The sequence below is a fragment of the Nuphar pumila genome, chromosome 4, assembly GCF_984573655.1.
Source record: "Nuphar pumila chromosome 4, dmNupPumi1.hap1.1, whole genome shotgun sequence".
In the NCBI taxonomy this organism is placed as follows: Eukaryota; Viridiplantae; Streptophyta; class Magnoliopsida; order Nymphaeales; family Nymphaeaceae; genus Nuphar; species Nuphar pumila.
The window spans coordinates 48,350,695-48,375,229 of NC_143252.1; the positions used below are offsets into that span (position 1 = coordinate 48,350,695).

Below are 24,535 nucleotides of genomic sequence, written 5' to 3' on the forward strand. Positions count from 1 at the left end.
CATAACTCCCATTCTCAAATACTTCCAAGTACCACTTCACAACGAAGTCATCCTCCGTCCCTCTCAAGTCCTCGATGGTACCACCTTCAATCTAAGGTCCCTGCACATGCCCGGCTTTGATGAAGCAGATTCAATATCCTCCTTCAATTACTTTTCTGCTATGATGGATATCGAGCAAACTCAGGATCGAATCCTTCGTAATCAAGCCCTGTTGCAGCAGACTCGCAAGCGGAATCGTGCCAACCGACCTCATTCACCTTCTCCACCTTCGAGATAAACTCATTTTTATCTGTAATAACTTTTAAATTACTTTTATACTTTCGGTCTGTAATATTTTTTTTACTCTGATCCCTCCTTTTTGTCCATGACAAAGGGGGAGAAAACCTGTCTCCATTATTGGAGAAATATTCTCTTTAAACATTATTTCAAACTTTTTTATCATATTATTATTTCTATGCATAATGTCTTTTTGACAGGGGGAGCATATTTTGTCATCATCAAAAAGGGGGAGAATGTTGAGAAATTCGGTTTTGATGTCACATAATATGATACACTGTCTCATTTGATTTTATATGATATGATAATATGTTCTCTTGAAATAATGTTATATTATGACTGAATATGTTTTGCCATAAATCTAACGAGTATTTGATGCAAGGATATCTCACCCAATAAGGATGGAGACTTCCTGTTCAAGTACAACTATGGTGCAATCATACTCCTTGAAGAAAAAGCTTGATGAGCCATGCTTTCCTAAAGTTCAAATGAAGAGATCGGCTACCTCAAGATGAAGACTTTTTTTCTTCTTTTAGAGTCATATGTAACAGAACCTTCAGGAACTTGCATATTGCATATTACATACTCATTCATAATCACTATATCATAAAAGTATACGATAGTTTCAAAAAGCTCCTTTTTGAAAACTAATAATTGTACCTTCTTACAACCTTTCATGAAAAAGATATTTTGTCATATAATAATTGTACCTTGTACTATATACAAGACAACATGAAAAAAGGAATGTAGGAAAAAGACAAAAACATAACATTGACTACATGGAGAAAACAAATATAATATGTTTTTTAAAAGAATTTAGTTTCCCTTTTTAAAGAAATATTTTTTATAAGAAAAAGACAAAAACATAAAATCGACTACATAAGAAAAACAAATAAAATATGTTTTTGAAAAGACTTTAGTTATCTTCTTTAATGAAATGTTTCTTAATACAAGAAGAAGACAAAAACATAAATCGGCTACACAAAAGAAAAACAAATAAAATATGTTTTTAAAAGGACTCTAGTTACTTTTTCTCATAACCATAGAATGTCGACTTACTTGAAGTCATCATTCTCTTTACAAAGCATTAAATGCCTCCTGTAACAAATCCTTGTTAATATCCTTCTCAAAGAATGTCGACCTTCTTTTTGTCCTTATTCTCTCTGGAGACTTTGAAAAACACAACATAAAGAAAACACTTGACATGACTATGTACAAATAAATATCTCAAAACACTCATAGTACTTACACTCATTTAAAGCAAAGAAGTACTAATGTACCTCAAATCATTAATTAGAATAAAGACAAAACTACAACCCAACGTTCAATGTACTATTGTAAGAAATAGACTTTTTACATAAAATATGTATTACCTAAAATAATACAACGACTAGTGTACCCTCTATTTTACTCTTATGGAAAAAGGCATTCTCGAACTTCTCTAAAAGATATTTTTGAAATGACATAACATTTCACATTTCAAAAAGTTACAATTCCAAAATGTAACGACTACTTTTTAAAAGGCTATATAAACACACTCAAATAAACTATTCAAACAAGTGGAATGGAATAGACGTGTGAGCTTACAAAGAGAAAAATTTCTATTCGTGATTTGAAAAGAGAGCCATGAAAAAGAAAGAGAAAAAGAAAAAGAAAGAAAAGAGAAAAAGTCAAGTCCAGCTCTTTGACAAAGAGTATCCTCTGAGTGACAAACAGATTATTCTGAGAATCCTTCATTCGTGCATTCATATCATTCTGAAGGTTCTATAGGAAGTATTGTATCTCTGTTATTCACTGTATTCCTTCTTTGTTTAAAGAAGTAGACCTCTGTGAAAGAGGGTGTTGCCCTTCTCTGTTGAGAGAAGAAGACCTCTTGGGAAGAGGGTGTGCCCCTTCTCTGTTGAGAGAAGAAGACCTCTTGGGAAGAGGGTGTTGTACTATTTATCCGGTGACTCGGATGTTATAGTGGAAATCTCAAGTGGTTTGCTTGGGGACTGGATGTAGGTCTGGATACTGACCGAACCAGTATAACTTCTGTGTTTTATGTGTTGTGCCTTATTGCTCAATTATTTTTATTTTATCGATCATTATCATATTTCACTATTCACCCCCCCCCCCCTCTAGTGGAATTTCATAAGTTGCTGGCGATAATCAGCGTAGTGGAGCTGAAGGGACAGATCAAGACAATGAACAAGAAGACACACAAAATCTTGGCGATGATTAGATTAATGTGTTGAATTTGTTTTACTTTCTTTTTGTTTTAAAAATGTAAATGTTGAATTATAAATAATTAAAAGTTGCGAATTTTAAAGTGAAACGATTAATTGTTTTAGTTTCCTTTTATATGTATTTTTATGTGTATTTTGTTTTTTATTCACAGAAAATATAAATTGTACAGGAAATATAAATTGTAGCACGAGAAATTTTTTTCTCGATATTTAATTTTCAAATATTTATTTTAAATTTTTTTCCTTGTTTGCGACGGATTAGCGATGGATATATCCGTCGCTATTTATTATTATCGTTGAATGTAGCGACGGCTATAAATCCGTCGCCAAACCGAAGTCATCGTTTAGTAACGACGGCCTTGAGACGGAAGTTGTCATTCGTTATTTTGTCGCAACTTAGCGACGGGACTGGCGACAGATACAGTATGTTGCTACTTAGCGACGGAATGGGCGACGGATATATGTTGTCGCTTATTAGCGTCGAAAAAATCATGATGAAAGATATCCGACGTTAATCCGTCGCTAATCTGGTTATCGACGGATTTAGGTCGTCGCTAATCCACTGGTTTGTTGTAGTGTTACTTACGAGCCCATGTTCACACTTCACATCGATCAAGGTCTCCATGTTCGTGCAATTCACCAGCTTCTTTGAAGTTTACTTGTATAAAGTACATTAAATTAATTGCCTTTAAAAAAAAGTACATTAGATTAAATGTGAGCAAACTATTTCCAGTGTTGCCAATGTACAGAAACTTTGCAGTGAACACCTTTTTCTTTCGTCGTTTTCCTTAGCTCTATCAGGCTATTATATCAACTAGATGAATGGGTGGTAGTCTATATGACGAGTTTATTGGTAATGCTGGCAATATATTTTGGGTTGCATGAATGGAATATATTGCTTTGGATCCTGAACTGATTCTGTATATATGCTAGACTGCTAGTCATATTCAGCCTAATAACTGATATTATTTTTCTCTATGAACTTGAACTTTTCTCTGAACAGCTTCCGCCGTGTGAAAATTTCAGTACCAACTTGTATGCCCTTACAGTAGAAACAAAGAGATTGAAAGAAACATCTATTTTGACACCTAATTATGGACTTGTACTTCCATTTTCCTATCTGTGTCATCAGCATTTGCTATTCTAGGAGTAGCATGAGATTGAGGAGCATAAACTAGCCTCACTTCAGAGGAAAAGGGTTTTTTTCTCTATTACCATGCAATTAGTAATTTGACTTACATTGGGAAGGAAAGACAAATCATTCACTCGAACAGCCCAACTTTCTTTGACGTATATACATAATTGTAGAAATATATGTATGGTTCTCAATTGAACTTATTCCAGTGTGACAACTGAAGCTAAAAATGATCTTGCGAGAAGCAAGAACATGGAGTCCCTGATCGATCTAAAGAGTGAACATGGTTTTGTACACTAATTTGAGCACAAAGAAAGCAAGAAGAAGAAAGGCCACTATCTTCATCTGCCAGTAGGCAAAACCTTTTCCTAAACAGATACGAGGTCCAGCCTGCACACGAGAATTAAAAGAACAATCAACATATTGAATATTTAAAAATTAGATTTATTTCCTCCATAATTTTAACTATATATTGTTGAATATATATATATATATATATATATATATATATATATATATATATATATATAGTTAATATTTGGTGCTATTGAAGGCATGAAACTATGATATTTTGAGATGTGATCAGCATGGTTTGTTTGCCGAGGATCAAACTTTGGATGTTACTACAATCTAAAAATATGATATTTTGAGATGTAAACTTTTAGTGCATTGTGAGCAGTTGATTTTTTTTTAACCCTTAAAAAACTTGCTTACATGTCTCAATCATATGATTTAAAACTCATTTTCTAAAGGTTTGATCTACAAAAAAAAAATCTAAAAAATATGAAAACAAGGCGATTTGTAATCAATAGATTGGTGCCTTCAATAGCACCAAGCATGAATATCATCTCAAGTACAGATTATTGAACACATTAAAAAAAATTATGATAAAAGTTCCCCGCCAAAGCAGGTAATCAACAGGTAGGGTCACCGACACCCAATCCGTGAAAGCCAGCCACACACCCTCGACCCGAGACAAAGGGGTCGGCATCATATCCCCAAGCCGGCTACTATTCCGGCGACCCCGGCCGAATAATGAATCTAAGCTAAAAAATAAAATCTAACATAAACAATGACAAATGACAAGAAAAATATGTAAATTAACATGAAATATACAATCAAGATCATAAGGAAATAAATGAATACAGGGACACGATGTTAGGCATGTCCGACACAGGCTTCACGGTATGCATGAAGTGTCGTGGTCTGTTCAGCATTACGTCCGGTGTAAAGCATCACAATGGATTTTTTTTTTTTCTCACCAAGTATCAAAGCAAAATTCGTGCAAGATGGGCATAGGGGAGAGCTCGCTCAATTCTTTGAATTGTTGTTGATGTACCCTCAATCCAAGGATGTGAAACTACACTATCAAGTACGCTAAAGAAAAACTGAAATTTCAATCAAGCAAATGAAAATAACAGTTGCATGGAAAATGGGGGGTTGGCGTAGTGGGGTGGGCCTTGGCTGCTAGACGAGCAGTCAAGGTTCGATTCTCCTGTGTTGCCCCTCTGCGCAAGCCAACGACGTAGCATAGGCCCTGAGGATAGGGGGGTCCTAGCCTTGGAGTTTTACGCTACCAGCACCACAATCGTAGGTATGGCAGGCTGAACCAGCGTGACCCGGTCTTCTTGATGGGTGCTTGAATTAATGTTGCACCCGGCACCTATCGACATCGTAGAATGTGCCACGATTCAAGCCAACAGCGTCGGTTTTCCTGGAGAGACTCCTCAATTCTTGGAAAAGTTGGACTTGAATGTGAATTATCTGGTTCTGGTGCAGGTCATCACCTATATCCAAGACCCTTCTATTGCGGTTTGGATATCACCACTGGATTCAAATTGGGCTCCGGTTTGAAGATCACTCGTGCATTCAAGTCCCATTTGGATATATATACACCATTTCACCAGAGCATGTTATATGTTACCCCCCCCCCAAAAAAAAAACAGGGCAATTAGCTACATCTCATGTTTGGGGGGTCCCAATGAGCACCACGTATAAGATCCAGCCCGACTAGTATCATCATGTGTGTCCGCATCACATAGCATCGTAATTTGGTGTCGTCGCAAAGACTTAAGTACCCTTTACCGCCATTCTCTTCCTCTTCCTGGAACGGACATAAATACCCTCCATCTAGAAATCTGAATCGGCGGTTCGTGAAAAGGACAAAATTGCCTTCCATCATGATCGCGCCAAAATTTTCATCAAAGTTTGCATATGTAGCAAGCTTTATGTTGTAGGATTTAAATAGTTCAAAACAATCAATTTTTGCCCTAAGCAGAAAAGCCTACTGGAGCATATTTTGCCTTCATCTGTTGTCGTCGGATCATCTGTTGTCGCCGGATCATTCGTTGCCTTCTTTTGTTGCCGCCGGAGCATCCTTTCCTTTCTTCTGCTACCGTCAGAGCATCTGTTTCCGTCTTATGTGCAGTCGCAACATCGTTGCCACCATCTGTTGCGTATACGTTCTGAGTGTTTCTTAGTCTACAGTTGGACTACCCAAACTCCTATCGTTTTTGTGAGTTTCGTGAAAGCTTTCGTTATGCAATCTGAAGGTTGTGATTTATACAATGATTTGTAAGTTTGAATCTACGACGATTTATACATTCAAAGCATTAGCGATGTGTATTTATTAAGATATCTCGATTTGTACATAAGTTTGTTAAATCTTACAACGATGTGTACTTATGAAGCCAAATATTGCGACGATTTGTAATCATGATGATCGTTTAACAAATTGGGTAATTTGTATTACTAATGTGTTGTGCAGGTTAGCAATGTCTGTGGCTCATCAAAGAAGAAATATCCCGCCGTTCTATGGGTTGTGTATTAGAGAAGTGATCCGCCAGTCCCATCTATCTCAGTTTTTTGAAAGGTACTAAAATATACTTAAGATTGAGAATGAGAAAGACGGAGAAAAAGCGTTGAAATTGTATTATGCGGAGGATTATCCATCATATATTGAGGTTGCGGACCAAAGGAAGAATGCTGAAGAATTAAAGATGCAGAAGAAGGATAACCACGAGAAGGCAAAGCAAAAAAATAAGGAGAATGAAAAGAAAAGGCAAAGGAAGAAGGCAGAGGAGAGGGAAAAGCAAAAAAAGAATAAGGAGGAGAGGGAAAGGCAATTGAAGAATATGCGGGAGGATGCTAAGACAGAAGCGTGAAAGTTGTTGAAGGAGCATATAGTTATGCGAAAGAGGTAAAGCTACTGAAGGAGGCGGAGGAGAGGCGAAGGCAATTGAATAAGGAGAAGGAAGAGAAGCAACGGAATAAGCTTCAGGATGAGGAAGAAAATGAAAGGCGAAGGAGGGAGAAGGAAAGGCAAAGGAAGGAGAAGGAGTTTGAGGAAGAGAAGGAAAGCCAAAGGAAGGAGAAGGAAAGAGAAAGGAAGGAGAAGGAGGAGGAAGAAAATGAAAGAAAAAGGAAGAAGCAGGAGGAGAAAGTGGAGGAAAGAAGGAAATAACATGAGGAAGAGAAAGAAAGGCGGCGGAAGGAGGAGGACGAGGAAAAGAAGGAAAGAGAAAGGAAGGAGGAGGAGGAGGAGGAAAAGAAGAAAAAGGAAAGGAAGGAACAAATTGAAAATCAGATGATACCGGTGATGGAGCTAGAGACGGTAGAAGTGGAAAAGCAGTGGGAGGCAGTGGACCAACCAGAAAGGCCTAGGTTGGAAGGATTGGTTGAACAGGAGAAAAGTACGACCAAAAACTCTTTCTCACTCTCTCTCATCATCATCATATGTGAAAACTGCGCCATTGTGCCTCCAACAATCCTCGTGGGTTTTGTTCATTATTGGGCGCTATCCTCCTCTTCTTGATGGCGAATGACAGAGAACGGACCAGTGAGTAAACGTCCCCTCTTGAATCTCTCCTCAACCACTCATTCCTACATAAGCTCTACTTCTCATTAAACATGCAAATGCAGGAGGAGGGAAATTTGGTAACGTCTATCTCGCCAGAGAGCGGAAGGTATCCCAAGTTTTTTTTTTCGGTCTTATGCATCAATCTTCTTCTTCCAAGATCTTCCTCGCTTCTGTTTGAACACTATGATAGACGCAGAATTTCTTCTTGCAGAGCAAATATGTTGTTGCTCTCAAGGTTATCTTCAAGGCCCAGCTCCTGAAACACCAGCTCAAACACCAATTGAGGCGTGAGATCAAGATCCAGAAATTCCTTGGCCACCCGAACATTCTGCGCTTGTATGGTTACTTCCATGATGAGGACTGATTTTCGCCTCTTCCTTGTCTTGAATACGCAATAAGATTCCCCAAATTGACACATTCTTTTCCACTGTTACATGCTCATTCAGGAAAGGATATTCTTGATTCTTGAATATGCCGCCAGGGGCGAGCTTTACAAGGAGCTGCAGAGGGCACGATACCTGCCTGAGAAGCGTGCAGCCAATGTATGTTGTTTTGGATTCTTTTAGCATCGCTCCCAAATTCATTTTTCTTGTTCTAAGAAGATTCAGGATTTTGTGTACTGCAGTACATATCATGCCTTGCACAAGCATTAGCTTACTGCCATGAGAAACACGTAACCCATCGTGACATCAAACCAGAAAACATATTGGTAGACTTGCAGGTGCTGAGTCTGTTCCTCGTTCTCCTTTACCAAAAACCCCCACTTGTGCTTCTTTATGTGTGAAGATTATTGAGAACATAATGCCCTTTGCTTCTTTCAAGTATTATATGGTGCAATCAGAACTAACATGAAAAATAAACTTCCCCGGATTTAGCAAAAGATGCAAAAATAACAAGACATGTAACACGAAAATTATTCAATGCTAATACCATTAACAAGAAAGCACAGATGAAAACAGATACAAGATGACTGAAAGTACCGACTATGGTCATGTTTGTCTACAAGGTATTAAGTGCAAGAACATAATATGTGGAGACTGGTTTGCATATCCAAATGGACTATTTTAGTTTGCATGAGGTTAACTATGCCTTACTGGACAAGATCGGCTCAAAATCGCTGATTTTGGATGGTTTGTGCACTCAAGAATGAAAAGGCAAACCATGTGTGGGACTCTGGATTATCTGACACCAGAAATGATGGAAAACAAGGAACATGATGACACTGACGATAAACTGGTGTTTGGCCATACTTTGCTATGAGTTCCTCTATGGTGTAACACCCTTCGAAGCTGAGAGCCAGTCGGATACTGTCAGGTCAAATCAATTACTTATGCTCTCCTATGAAGCAGCTTTCAATATTTTTAATTAGAAAGAAAAACTAAAGTTATTTTCCTCGCAGGATAATAAAGGTTGATTTGAGCTTTCCTTCCACTCCAGTATCTGGAGAAGCGAAGGACCTTATCAGTCAAGTGAGTTAGTCCATTGACAAGTATATGCTATTTTGCTGAGAAGAAGTCACTTATATGCAAGCATTTTGGTGTTCATTTTGATTTCAATGTACAGCTCTTAGTGAAGGACTCTTCAAAGCGGCTATCATTACAGAAAATCCTCAAGCATCCATGGATTGTTCAAAATCCGGCACATGTGCATAGGCAGGTCAGTAGGTGATTTATTTGCTTGCTTAGGTATATACATGGCTAGCAAGCAGTCTGCTGATGGTTTTGGCGTGCAAATCCAAAGAAGATTTTGAAATGCTATCAGCTGCTGTACTCATTTGGCAGCAAGGCAATCAACCCTGCAAATCTCACCCAAAGAAGAATCTGAAATTCTCTCACAGTGCAGATGATGTTCACAGCAAATTCATTGCCTTCGAAGACTGTTACTGAGAATACAAGAAATAACTCTTTTCTGTGCCATTTTTCAGTTTCACCCTTAATTCTGTGGGCTTTTCTGCTTTTGGCCAAATATCTGCCACAATCGAGATAAGTTGTATTTTTGACGGATTTGAAGTAAAATCCTGCAATACACAAGTTGCTGGCCAATGCATGACCATCTTCAAATATTTATTACTGCGTCTTGCTGAAGCAAACTGTAACTGAATCTGTATATTCTTGTGATCCCAAAATAATTAGCCCATTGCTTATGAAAAATGAATTCTTCTAACAAGCAGCAAATCTATAATCAATTCATATGCTCCACGATGAACAGGAAAGAATTCAACCTGATATTGTCCTTTCAAAGTCCTTTTCAACAAGTTTCTCTTAGTTTATGGCCCAAGCTCATGCCCAATGTAGATCTACATCCATCAGAATGTATGCAACTAGAAGTATCTATAAAGTCCATTCAATACTGTTAGTTTTCAAGTCAGACAGTGCAGATTTAGAGTCTTGACCCTGGAAAGAAATAGCTCCACCACTTTCTGTTTGGGTGGGAAGCACCTGAAGTGTGTGAAGCAGCAGCATCACTGTCATGTACTCCTTTACCAGCCACATTATTCATCTGGTTATTACCTTGAGTACGCTTATTGATGTTAATTTTTTCAGCTTTAGAAGAAAGATAAGTTACTGATTGCAACCAAGAAACTAATAAGGGCTTTCTTGTGACATCATCAGATTCTGCCATCCGCCCATAAATCTCATCAAGTACTACGTTCGAGTCATGTCTCTTTAAATGTACAATGAGCTGGGACAAGAGCTTCAAAAAGCTGGGCAGTACCTGTATCAGAAGTAGGTGAAACACGATTATCCGAAAACAAAAAAGTGAAACACAACATACACTACCTGCCTAAATTAGATAATACTGTTACATCTTTGCACTTGAATCACTCGAATTACATATCCAAAGATGGAGCTCCATATGGGCCCATCCAAAGATCTAAGTCATTCAAACAGGCGATCTGAAATCACCAGTTGATCTGGGACCCCTCTTCAACACAACATATGTGTAACCCACCTCGAGTTAGAGATAAGGAATGCAAACACCCCCTTACGCACTTTCCTTCTAAGCAGCACATCAGGTAGACAGGGGCATTCTACTCATCTTCAAACCAGTTGGCAAACTAAGGGTATATTTGGATACCATGAGAGTTCTCACTAATGAAAGATGAAAAGCAGAACAAACGAAGGCGGTGTCAGAGTTCTATTAATTTTTTGGGTGGCAAAAATTAGCTTGATTTACTATCTATAGAGGTGGTAAATTAATTCCTCAGAGATGAGCCCCTAGTACCTTACAACTTTCATGTCCTAGATTAAATGGAAGCAATATCTAGAAGTTCACATGGCGAATAAATTTTACTGGTTATGTCCATGAATGACTACTATGTAGAGGAAACAAGAGCATGATAATACACAGTGAAAAATGCCATCTATTAGAATTGATCTTGACGACCAATTAGTTTAGCATACGATTAATAGATGGCCTTCTTATAGAAAACAATATGCTGGCCATACGATTAATAGATGGCCTTCTTATAGAAAACAATATGCTGGCCACACTAGGCACCACTTATAAACTCAGAAACACCATTGATGGTTATTCACTAATTGACACCACTATGGGTGTTTTAATGAATATACAGAAAAGAACATGTTAAAAGATGTGACAAAACATAACTAGTAAACGTGTAGTCATCAAATCTTAAAAGATAGTAAACTAATTTTTAACCAAAACAGATACAAACATGCCAATTGACAAAAACAGATAAACACAGGAGTCTAGGTTAGTCCTTATATGGCACAATCTTTGCTGCCAATCCTAGTAAAATGTCCTGGCTCCGCCACTCATTTTGAGGCATCATGAAATTGAGAACCAAACCAAACAGACAACTCCAAAACCACTCCTCCAGAAGGGAAACTAGCAAATAGCTAATACAAACACGAACCACCCTAGGATAAGCTATATGGTACCGGATTATGCAGGCATATACATATATATGTGCATATGTGTGCAGGCATACACAAGCATTTATCCCACACACAAAACAAGGCACACTTGACACTTTCAACAATAAAGAGAGACGGATATTTAGGCTACATCTTCATGTCAGAGATTTTCCCTTTTTGATAAACTACATCTTCATGTCAGAGATTTAATGAACACCATGCTCTTCTCAAAATCTCAACCAAAGCGCATTACAGAAACATATTATCACACTCAAGCTGGGTACAGAGTAAAGGGAGGCACAAATACATTGTCCACAATGGAAGTAAACATGTTGGTGACAGAATTACAAGAAGCATAAAAAGCCATAGGCAGAAAAATCCAAATGTAAAATAGCCAAAAATCAGTTATTACCTGTATATCTACCAGAAAAATAAGTCGTGGCAGGAACTCTAGTAGTTTCTTGCAAGGCTCTGAACATTCTTGCTGGCTTTCCAATGGACCATCAATCTGACTGATAACCCTGGTTTTTTCAACAATGCTATGGATGCAATAAAAAATGGCTGGACTTCCAGCAGGGAGATGGCGGATTAAGGCAACAACACCAGATGCCATACCTTCAAAAGGTGTAGACGCTGGATATGCCTATTTCCAGTGGACAGAATATGTCAATGTTGTGCTTATCTATTTTAAAGACAGAAAAGCCTAAAAAAATAATTACCTCTAATGCTCTCTGCATATAATCGAAGGTGAGTTGCTCCTTCAACATGGTTCTATCATCATCAAGGGAATCTTTTGCAGATGATATGAAAGCAACAAACAGTGAATGAGAAGCTCTAGCCACTTTCCCATCAGGATGTTGCATGTATCTGGTTAGCATTAAGAAACACGATAATAGAACATCCTTGGCCATAAAATTCCATCAAAGTACATAGTATATCAATTAATAAAAGAAAATCAATGTAAGGATACAAGAACACCAGAGGTGCAAGGATTTTCTTAAATAGACGTGTGAGAATCTGTTCTGCACATGATGGAAGACCCCGTAAATAGAATAGGACACGGGCTGTCTGTACCTTATCTTTAAACCAAATATAATTCACATTCCAACCTTCAAAATAAAACAGCCACAAGAGTTACCATACAGGAAAGATACACTGGCTCAATCGATATAGTCACTTATAATTGTCATAAGTAGCCTCGATAGACATTGTAAACCATGACAACAAGCATACCTTGTTGGTTCGTAATTTCGGCATATGAAGGCACTGTTTCAACGAGAGAGGAACAAGAAGATAAATCACGAGAGAGGAACAGGAACAAACCACCGTAAACAATTCTCTCTCATCTTATTTTCAATGGGTGCAATGCCTACCTTCTTTCGTATCTCCTCGTTCCGAATCTTATCTTTTATTGTATTTCCACACATCCATCTCACCATACGCATCTCAGCTACACTCATTTTTTGAATATGATGTCTCTTGGCAGCCCAACATTCTGTACCATATAGTAAAGCAGGCCTAATAGTCGTCCTATAAAACTTTTCCTTCAACCGCAATGGCATTCTACGATCGCACAGCACTCCAGTTGCACTTTTCCATTTCATCCACCCAACCTTTATCCTATGATTTACATCTCTATCAATTTCTTCATACTTTTGAATGATAGATCCCAAATATTTGAAACAATCATGCACCGGTATTTCTTGCTCACCAAGCTTCACTACACTCCCATCACTACTTCGTTGCTTACTAAACCGACATTCCATATATTCTGTCTTACTCTTACTCAACTTAAAACCTCTTGCTTCCACTGTCTGTCTCCATAATTCTAACTTAGCATTAACCCTAGCTTTAGACTCATCAATCAAAACAATATCATCAGCAAATAACATACACCATGACACATTTTCTTGAATTGATCTCGTAAGCTCATCTGTCACTATAGCAAATAGGAAAGGGCTTAAAGCAGATCCTTGATGTAACCCAACCGTTATAGAAAAATTGGTTGTCACCCCTCCACAAGTGCGGACATTGGTTACTACTCTTTCATACATATATTTAATTATACTAATGTATTTTAGATAAACACTTTCTTCATCATTGTCCACCAGAGAACGTCCCTAGGTACTCTATCATATGCCTTCTCCAAATCAATAAAAACCATATGCAAATCTTTGTTCCTCTCTCTATTTATCTCAATAAGTTGTCTAAGAAGATGTATAGCTTCCATAGTTGATCTTCCAGGCATAAAACCAAATTGATTCTCCGATATCATGACAACCTTCCTCAACCTAGACTCAATCACCCTCTCCCAAAGTTTCATAGTATGAATCATGAGTTTTATACCACGATAGTTTGTGCAATTTTGTATATCACCCTTATTCTTATATAGAGGCACCAAAGTACTCTTCCTCCACTCATTAGGCATCTTATTTGTCTGTCAAATCTTGTTAAAAAGTTTTTTCAACCATTCTAAACCTTTCTCTCCCAAACACTTCCAAGCCTCGATAGGTATACCATCTGGGCCAACTGCCCTTCTTGATTTCATTTTCTTCAAAGTCTCTGCAATTTCTTTCTTTTGAATCTTGCGCATGAAGTCACGATTCATCTCATGAAAAGGAATGGAGAAGTCTCCAAGATCCTGAGCATGACTTTCATTAAATAGCTCATCAAAATAATCTTTTCATCTCTCTTTAATCTCCTCATCTTTGACTAAAACCCTTTGCATTTCATCTTTGATACATCTAACCATACCTAAATCCCTCAATTTCCTATCTCTCATCTTTGCAAGCCTATAAATATCCTTCTCGCCCTCTTTGGTATCCAACTTGTCATAAACCTCCTTATATACCTTATCCCTCTCGTTCTGAACTACTTTTTTAGCTTCCTTCTTTGCTATCATATACTTCTCCAAATTCTCATTATCACGACTCTTACTTAGATTTTTATAACACTATCTTTTAACCTTAATAGCTAATTTGATATCCTCGTTCCACCACGATGTATCCTTACCTAGCGGTGCACTGCCTTTAGACTCACCCAACACCTCTTTAGCCACCTTTCTCATGTCACCCGCTATCTTATTCCACATTGATTCTGAATCCTCCTCGAGACACCAATCAACTTTCTTAACTACCTGCTCTACAAACATTCCTTGTTTAGCTCCTTTCAGTGCCCACCACTTAATTCTAGGATCTATCCTATGTCTATCCCTTTTGCGGCATTGTCTAATTCTAAGATCTAAAATTAAGACTCTATGTTGTGTAGCTACACTTTCTCTCGGTATAACCTTACAATCGATGCAGCAACCCCTATCTCTCTTTCTAAGTAGGAAAAAATCTATCTGACTCGTATTAACCCCACTTTTAAATGTTACTAGGTGAGACTCCCTCTTCCTAAATCAAGTGTTTGCTAAGATCATATCATAGGACAAACCAAAATCTAAAATCCTTTCTCCACTTTTGTTTTTTTCTCCTATACCATAGCCTCCATGGATACTCTCAAATTCATCCCTACTAATGCCTACATGCCCATTAAGGTCACCGCCGATGAAAAGTCTTTCTCCATAAGATATCCCTTGTACTACTCCATCTAAATCTTCCTAAAATTGACGCTTAATGGAATCATCTAAACCTACTTGAGGTGCATAAACACTAATAATATTAATAATATGTGTACCTAATATTAATTTAATAAGTAAAATCCTGTCACCCTTCCTACGGACCTCAACTACATTATCTATAAACTCACGACTCATAACAATCCCTACTTCATTCCTATTCCTATTTATTCATGTATACTAAATCTTATATCCTCAAGGTTCTATCACTTTTGCTTTCTCACCTACCCATTTGGTGTCTTGTAGAGTTCAATATGAAAATTACCAAATTCATCCAATCAGATCTATATATCAAATAAAATTATGAGTTGAACTTGATATTGAATGTAATATCTATTTGTTTAATTGCATTTAATTTTATATTTAATACATTTAAAGTTATACTTTATCTTTAATGATTTGGATATGAAATTGAATTCATTTAAAAAAGGTTTGAGTCTAGAACAGATCAGTTATATACAATAAAAGGGAACGGATACATACAAGGTTTTTAAAGGTGTGAAAGTATAATGAGGTAGTTTTCAAAAATATAAATGAAGCATAAGCCTCAATCTTTTCTAAGGTGTAAACTAAAAGCATAAAAAAATATGCAACTACTATATAAACCATTTCATTAACTATAAAACATAAATACTAAAAACAATTGTTAACATATGGTTTTCCTTTGTTTTTGCATTATTGTAAACAATTGTAAACATGTGGACCCTATCAATAGGTACCATCCTAAACGGTCCCAAACAGCGTATGAGATTTTGATGCTAGTGCTGGTCCGGTCACACAGACTCAAGGAGTGTACCCTCTACAAATGCCTTTTCTAAACAGAGGATACATGCGAACCTGACTTTCATTTGTGAAAATGACTTTCTTTTTCTTAAATGCACTCCTAAAAAAAAGAATAATAATTGAACTTAGCACCATAGTAACCATGTCAATTTGTAAATAAGGATCATAGTAGCAGCCCTTGGGAATTGCATTCATTAGTAAATAGTGATTAATCTGCCAAATTCAGCATATGAGTTCCTCAGCAATTCGTGATTAATCAGAAATAATAAAAAATCTTGATTAATCTACATAATCACCGCCCATTCACATATTTACTATTATAATTTGCTAAAACTATATTTAACTAAAAAAAATCATCTTCACCTAGAAAAAAGAGCTAAAACTAAAAATATAGTACCACACCTTGCCCTTATTAACATTATTAAGTTTAGTTTTACCTTTTAAATCTTACTTTACTAACATTATTAAGTTTATTTTTACCATTTAAATCTTACTTTATTAACATTATTAAGTTTAGTTTTACCTTTTAAACTAAGATGTTAAAAGCATGCTTTATAAGTAGCACTACATTTTCGATAAGTTGCCTTGTAAAATTAAATTTAATAGTATTGTAATCAATGTTAAGAGCATCTTTTTAAGTTTCCTTTTAAAACTAAAAAAAATCTGGAACTAAAAATGTGGTACTACTTATTAAAAATGCTCTTAACATTAATAGGAGAAATTAAAAGAAGGCCAGGGCTACTACATACTATGGAATATGACATCTAGTAACATTCAAATCAGAGAGAGAGATTCATGGAAGGAAAGTCCAATGTAGAAAGTAAAGAGTCCCCAATATGCAATCGGCATCTTTGCATGATGGGCATTTCATGCAGTCACAAATGAACTCATTTCACAAACACTCACCTGAATATCGAAGCTTCTTTTTGCCACAATATTCGGCGAGATCTTTTGAGCAAAGATTGCAGCATTGCGCCGAAATATTCGGCTGCTGAAATCCCTGAGAACCTTCTCTGGTGTCGCCACTTATTCCACCAAGAAACCATGCATGCACGGATGCAAATGGCTTCAAGGTTTCATGGTTCGAGCTATGTACCATTTTCTAAGATAAAAATGAAAAACCATGTTATTGAATCTTCACTTTGATTATCCGGATGGTGAGGGAGGTGAGGAAGCTTTCAGTTGCCAAGCTAAGGCTTCCACGAAAGTGGTGGCTAACCCACACCACTCGGCTATGGAGAAGAAAATGAGAGAGAGAGAGATGAGAGGAGAACTCCAAACTCGCCAACTACAAGCCCCCCCCCCCTCTCCTTCATTAAAAACTTTCATATCATAGTGTTAAACAATTCTAGGGCTAGGATTAAATCTGTAGAAGATGAGTGGCTGGGGGTGATTCATTCCCCCCCATAGCCGCCCACTCCACAATACACTTCCTAGAATTCGAATAGCCTTAGAGAAATTACAAGGGTGCCATGGGGCTGCCACCCCATGCACCCAAGGAAGGCTTCTTCCCTCATTTAATGCTCTCTTGAAAGGAGCCAAAAAGGGATTTCAAAAATCCCATGGGGTGCAGCCCCATGCTGATGCTTGGAGGGGTGCCCCGCCCTTATGATGATGCCCCATGCATCATCATGAGGTCACTCTCATGGGTAGGGCCAATTATGGCCCTCCCTTTTTGATCTAGCTCTAACCTTACGAATCTGCCATTATCCCAACTGGTCAACTAGACCAGCTGGTCTTCGTGGCTATGGCTAGGGTCGTCCAACTTTAGTAGAAGTGGTCGACCAAGGGCTTGGTCAACCCTCCCCTAGTCGGACCTAGCTCAATATCAATAAAAAAAAGGAGAATAAAATAAAATATCACCACATATTTTCATTCTTAAATTCGCAATTACAATTAAAACCTCAAAGCTTATCTCTCGAAAATTTCATCTCTCACGAAATTTGCTCTTGTTATGACTCACGTTCTATCAATACACGTTTTCAGTAATTCACATGAAATAACAAGGTTTTTTCCTTGTTTGGGTCCCAAATTTGGGGATAAACTAAATATATATATTATGAATTCATCCTAGAATTCTCAAAAGTTAATTCATCACGGATTGCCTTTGATTGCTATGCTCATCTCACTTACGCGATTTAAGGCCTCATATATCATATATATGTAATTTTGAAAAATTCTCATAATCATAACAGGAATTTCATTAACTGCAACATATCATATTTCATTATCTCAGAAATATCATGGGCTTTACATGAGAAGTGCGGAGCTAGTTTCCAGTTGCTGAAGGAGCGACTTACCAATACTTTATTTTTGGCCTTACCTTTTGGTAAAGGCGGATTTGTGATCTACACTGATGCCTCTTGGTTAGGCTTAGAGGCCCTACTGATGCAGAATGAGAAAGTGATTATTTATACCTCGCGACAACTTAAAATTCATGAGAAGAACTACCTGACTCATGATTTAGAGTTAGTTATGATCGTGTTTGCATTGAAGATATGGCAACACTACTTGTATAAGGAGCAGTTTGAGGCATTCACTGATCATAAGAGCCTCAAGTATTTATTTTTGCAGAAGGAATTGAACATGATACAATGGCGTTGGCTCAAATTCTTCAAGGATTATGACTTCACACTCTCCTACCACCCAGGAAAGGCGAATGTCATGGTTGACGCCCTCAGCCACAAGGCACCCAAAGTTTTGATTAATGCTTTATTTGCTAGATGGAAGTTGATCGAAGACTTAGCCTCTTGGGAACCTTTCGCGATCACGCAAGGTTTAATCAGTTTATCCAATCTGGTAGCTCAATCTGAGCTACTAGCTAGGATCGTCAGTGGAGAGAAGATGGATGAGCGCTATGAGAAGCTGAAGGCTCAAGCGATGCTAGCTGGTACCCCTTTTCGTCTGAAGGAGGATGAAAATATATGGCTGAAGGAACACCTTTGGGTTCCTAATGACCCAGTCTTGAGGGACGAAATTCTTGTGGAAGCCCACAAGTCCAGGTATACTAGTTATCCTGGTGGCACGAAGATGTTCAAGGACCTACAATAGAGTTATTGGTGGAATGGTATAAAGCAAGACGTGGTTGAGTACGTCTCGAAATGTTTGACATGCCAGCAGATCAAGATCGAGTATCAGAGAACTGGTGAGATCATGCAGTAGATGGAGATCCCACTATGGAAGTGGGAAGATATCACCATGGACTTTATAGTTGGTCTATCGAGGACGCGAAGGAAGCATGACAAGATTTGGGTGATCATCGATAGACTCACCAAATCTGCTCACTTTCTACCTATTCATCTCAGCGAGTCATTGGATAATTTGGCAGATCTCTATGTTAGAGAGATTATGATACTACATGGGATTTCGGTCTTGATTATCTTTGATTGTGATCTGAGATTCACTTCAAGGTTTTGGGGGCAGCTTCAGCTAGCTTTGGGCACAAAGCTAAAGTTTAGTACTGCTTTTTACCATCAAACTGACGGCCAGTCTAAGTGTATGATTTAGACCTTAGAGGACATGCTTCGAGCCTGTATGATGGACTGAAAGGGGGAATGAGATTCCCACATCAGTCTGACAGAGTTCATGTATAACAATAGTTACCACGCTAGCATTGGAATGACTCCATACGAAGCTTTGTACGGGAGGCCTTGTCCATCACCCATCTATTTGTATGAGATCAGCAAAAGAAGGCTTGAGACATCTATAGTTCTGCAACACTATACTCAACATGTGTAAATGATTTGGGAATGACTTTGTACTACTCAGAGTTGGCAGAAGAGCTATGCAGATAGACGTCCATGAGAGCTTGCATTTGCGCTTGGTGAGATGGTTTTTGTTAAGGTATCCCCGACAAAGAACGTATTTCGGTTCAAAAAAAGGGAAAGCTAAGTCTTAGATACGTCAGACCGTTTGAGATCTTGGAACGAATTAGAGAAACAACTTATCATGTGGTGTTACCTCCTCAGTACGCTCAGATCCATGATGTTTTCCATGTGTCCATGCTGAGGAAGTATGTTTATGATCCATCGCACATCATTCACTATGATGTGGATATTTGAGGGGACTTGAGATTTGAAGAAAGACTGGTGGAAATCGTTGATCGTCGTGACCAAGTGTTGAGATCAATGACCATTTCTTTTATGAAGGTTTGGTGGCAACATCATGGGATTGATGAATGTACTTGGGAACCTGAGAATGATATCAAGGAAAAATACCCTGACTTGTACTTTAAGTCTTGAATGCAATAAAATTTTGCAGACGAAATTCTTTTAAGAGGGTTAGAATGTAAAACCTATGAATTAAAAAAAAATTGACTCAGGTCGGATCCAGACTCATTAGGGTTAAAACACGGGGGGGCGAGGGATTCATTTAAACCCTCTTCTCTCCCCTTCGCCTATGTGTTCCCCTTTTCACGTAACGAAACGGGTGAGGTTTCCCTGTTGGGCTTTCCCGCGATCCCCTTTAAAAGCATGAGAGGGGAGGGAGGGCTCCCATCGATTACGCCTCCTCCCCTTCCACCTCTACTCCTCCTTTTCTATGTGCAACGACATCAACGATGTCGGACTCCTCTCCCAGGTACATCTTCTATTTCTTCTACTTCTTCATCCTCTATGTTCACCAGAAGGCCAATGGGCCCCTGTCGTGCTCTCTCTCTCTCTCTCTCTCTCTCTCTCTCTCTCTCTCTCTCTCTCTCTGGAACTCTCTGGAACTCACAAATGGCTAAAGATATTGTTTCTTATATCTTTTGGAACTCACTACTGGCTCAAGTTATCATTTCCATAAATACCTTCATCTTCAAATCCACATGAAGTCGATTTCTCGACTACTCCAAGACTAACCTTAAAATATCTCGTGTCACCTGTCACTACCTTTATCCATATCTTTTTTTATACTTAAATAAGACATTGTTTACAAATGGCTTTACCCTAATGTTAAGCAAACTACTTCCTAAAATGAAAAAAAGTATGATTTTAATTTCATGGTAGAGACAAACCAATGGTTACATTCTTTGTTCTTTGCAAAGTAACCTGAAAATAAAAATGGATAAGAGAAGCAATGAGTGAAGCGGAATTTGGGAAGCTAGTGCTAAAAAGTAGTATGAAGCGGGAAGTGGGATACAATTATGAAGTGATTATGCAAGTGCATGAAAAATGAAAAAGAAATCCATCCAAAGCAATACAAAGCAGATGAAAATTGACGTGAAAACAAATATAAAATGATATGAAACTAACATTATAAAAAAATTATAGTTTCTTAATATAGAAAAACTAAGAAGTGGGGCAAGTGAGTGAAAAGTGACAAGAAGCTAGAGAAAAACTTTAAAAAAGCCAAAGACAATCCATTTGGGAGACAAAAAGGAAGCAGACTTCCCACTAAAAAAAACTGAGTTTCCCATATTTTAAAAGCGAGTTTCTCAAAGCTTTCCTTCCTTTCAGGGAAGCAAAGAGTTTTATGCTTTGGAAGCGACCTCTTGAGAAAGTAGTTCCCTCGTATAGCAAGAAGCTTTTGGTAACCATGATTTATTGACCATTTTTTTTTATTTCCTTCATTTTATTCCTTTTTTGAGCACTGGCATTTGCATCCATATTTAAGGAATTAATTAAAGTTTTAGCTGAAGATTCTTGGGATTGTTGAAGAAAGCAAGGTTTACCTGGAATACTAGGAACTTAAAAGGTGATTCCGGCTGGAAGACGCCATCTACTAGCCATCTTTTTGGTCGAAACTCTTCTGCATCGGCGCCCCACAAGAACTCCATCCTACCCATTGAATATGCTGAGAAGTATACTAAGTCACCTTTCCACACTTTACAACCATTAGGCAGAATATCATCTCCAAAAGCTTGCTTCAAATTCTGCATTGAAGGATGCATTGCTAAGATGTCTAACTAGCAATATTATTCTATAAAAATTAGCTAATCTTTTTTTTTTTGAATAATCCAAGAAAAAAACCTCTCATCACTGACTGCGTATTGGCTGGCTTGTTAGTAAAAGTCCTTGGAGGTACCCCTGCTCACTGAGGAGCACCACCAGCTAAACCTTGCGGCAAGAGATGTCACCCATGAGTTTTGAACTAATTGTAATGTCCCGTCAACTTGGTGACATTCTCAAGTCGGCCCAACCAGATGAGATGCCAAGGAAAAATTAGTTAAACTTGTTTTATAGGAATGACAAAAAAAAGGGGATGTCAATCACTATAGGGACAGCATGGTAGAGTCTGAGTGTCTCCGCAAGAGTTGCGTGGAGATAATGCATTTTGTTGATAGATTTCTCAGTGAGACTCTCTGTGAAACTCCTGATAGATTGCTCATCTTGTTTCTGCTCTTCATTGGTGTTGGTGGCCACTCGGATTTCTTGAACGATCTTGTCTTGTACTTTAGGGTGTTTGCACATTCTGTAAAAGAACCATGAAAGTGTTCCTCCCGTTGTGTCTTTACCAGCTATGATTATGTTGAGTATTACGTCTCTCAGGTACTTATCTGTCATAGTCTCGGGATCTTTCTCACCCACTAGCAGAAACCTTGACAGTATGTCCTCTTTCTTACCCTGAAATGTCATAGGAAAAGAACATAGTTCATGATGATGATGTCTTTTTCATAGTATGAAATAACAAAAGCTTACTAAAAAAAATTTGGGTTTTAAATTTTAATTATTGTTAGTGGCAGATCAATTGTTTTTTTTTGAAAGGCAAGATGGCGTTAGGCAGACCCCTACCAGTTATACAACTATACCATTGGGTTTTGAGCCTGTGATGTCACAATACAAGGTGACGTGCACTAGCTGCTCCTACCAGACAAACTGAGCCCCCGTTGGTAGTGGTAGATCAATTTATCATATCATTAGGTATAAATTTTTCAAGAATACCATGGTTCAGGTGTGGGAGGGAGTTCCATAGGTTGGTTTGAACCCGTTTATATGGATTACAATACTCAATGAAGTTTCACGCAATTTCAAATTCAAAAACCTTTTTCTTTCAACTAGTTTGGGATATAAACAACCGATGAGGGGGACTCTGATCATGTGGCATGGGTGACTTGTGAATGCCAACAAGTTGATGTAAGGTCATGAGTTCAAACTCATGAAGAGCGTACCTTACCACAAGGTTTAAGCTCGGTGTATACTCCGATTGGCAAAGGCGATCGACCTCAAGAGTAGTACTAACCGGATGCCTGTGAATGTGGCCGGTGATGGGGATTTGGCATACACGAAAAAACTACCTACGGATGAATGCAGGTTAGATTTAGTTGGCATAAGACAGTTTCAAAACTTTTCCCTTTTTTTTTTCTTTGAGGAGTGTGGGGAACCACCACATAAAAAGATATTGCCTGATTAAACTCAGAAACAGATTGGGAGAGCTCTTTATTAGATTTTCATAGGGTATGCCTTCTACGATTTTAACTTTATCAAATCTAATTTTCCATTATGTGAATTTATTCACATTTTGAAGGGGACCTAGAGAAATGTTAATTGGGTGAATGATATGATATTCTCTGCTCTAGATGCAACTATTTATACTGATTAGCAAGGTTTAAGCTTGAAGAAAAAAAAAGATGGTCTAGATGCAACTATTTATACCAATTAACAGGTTTTGTAGTTATAGGGGTATCCCTTCAACAAGTTCCAAGCTGGGTGTACTCCTTGGTGGCAGGGAGATTTCAATGGATTTACCAACTAGAGGTCTGCAATATGCTGATAATGATGGGAGGGTTTTCTCTTGGGCTAGCCAAAAAAAAAAGATAAAAAAAAGTTTGTGATATTGGCAAAAAAAAAAAGACCTTGACTGATAAGAGGCCCAGTTTGTAACTGTAAGGTTATTTGTACAACTCCGCCATGGTGGTGACAAATATGGGCTATATTTTGAAATATCACGAAAAAAGCAATAATTTAATCACTATTTTAAATGGACAGTATCATGATATTGTGCATTAACCAACTTTTTATTGCTGGAAAACAGACTTCTTATTTTTCTATACTGCTTTTTACATATTTTGTTCTTCTAAGGTTAGCTTTAGGGAGAAAACATTAAAATCAATAAATAAATAACTTTTCCTTACGTTAAGTCCATATCTAGATTTGGCAAAGATCTGCTCTCTCTTTAAATGAATGACCATGTGTATAAAATCATCCATGACCCGAACGTTGCGCTTGAATTGTGCTTGTGAGCCGATGTTAAGAAGCTTCTTCACCCGCCAAAAGATGTCTATGAACCTGCTGAGAGTTTGCGCACTTGAATCATCAAAAGCTTGAGAGAATCTTTTGATCTCAACCGTTGCCATTTAGCTTAGCGTGTTCAAATCTACAGCGAACCCGACAGTGAATATGGAATCCATTGTGGTTCTCATCAAAAAATCATGCATTCGTGCAAATAAGTGAATGATCAAATGCATCTTCTATCTATCTATATATGATTTATATTTGCTACAATTGAATATATCTACACTCGAGTTGGAATCTCATGATAAGTTGTTTTGACTCAATCTAACCTCTTAGATGTATTCAGCATGGTCGATTTGGTGAGAATAATTGACCCTTCAATCATGTTTTTTCTATGCAAAAATATATTTTTCTTGAGTAAAAAAATTGATTCGCGCATAACGGTTGATTTTTGCATGATCGAGAAACTTGTATACAGTTTAGATTTTGGTGATCCAAAAGTTGGTTTCCACTAAATAAAACATGTAGATTATATCTAAGGTATGTGACAAAAAAAAACAAAAGGTAAAAGAAACATATGTTTGTTCACTACAAGGATGAG

At 37.7% G+C, this 24,535-nt stretch overlaps 1 protein-coding gene, 1 long non-coding RNA gene and 1 pseudogene across 4 annotated transcripts; 1 reads left to right on the forward strand and 2 right to left on the reverse strand.

The window, feature by feature from the left end:
- Positions 1-3,909: 3,909 nt before the first annotated feature.
- LOC149840179 (uncharacterized) lies at positions 3,910-12,674 on the reverse strand. The gene is made up of 5 exons (XM_090005015.1): positions 12,613-12,674; positions 12,350-12,488; positions 12,099-12,246; positions 11,792-12,022; positions 3,910-4,029 (listed from the first exon to the last, which is right to left on the reverse strand). Exons 3-5 carry the CDS (start codon positions 12,240-12,242, stop codon positions 3,910-3,912), a joined length of 495 nt encoding a protein of 164 aa, XP_089861141.1. The 5' UTR covers positions 12,243-12,246; positions 12,350-12,488; positions 12,613-12,674.
- LOC149840180 (uncharacterized) lies at positions 6,984-9,366 on the forward strand. 3 transcript variants are annotated; one of them, XR_016431532.1, is made up of 4 exons: positions 6,984-7,477; positions 7,561-7,604; positions 7,710-8,812; positions 8,898-9,366. It is a non-coding gene; the product is annotated as an uncharacterized LOC149840180 (long non-coding RNA). The 3 variants fall into 3 exon arrangements; XR_016431533.1 differs by having other exon boundaries at positions 7,710-7,834; positions 7,945-9,366; XR_016431531.1 differs by having other exon boundaries at positions 7,710-9,366.
- Positions 12,675-21,383: 8,709 nt separating the features above from the next.
- On the reverse strand, positions 21,384-24,056 carry LOC149840181 (cytochrome P450 704C1 pseudogene; annotated as a pseudogene).
- Between the last annotated feature and the right edge of the window lie 479 nt (positions 24,057-24,535).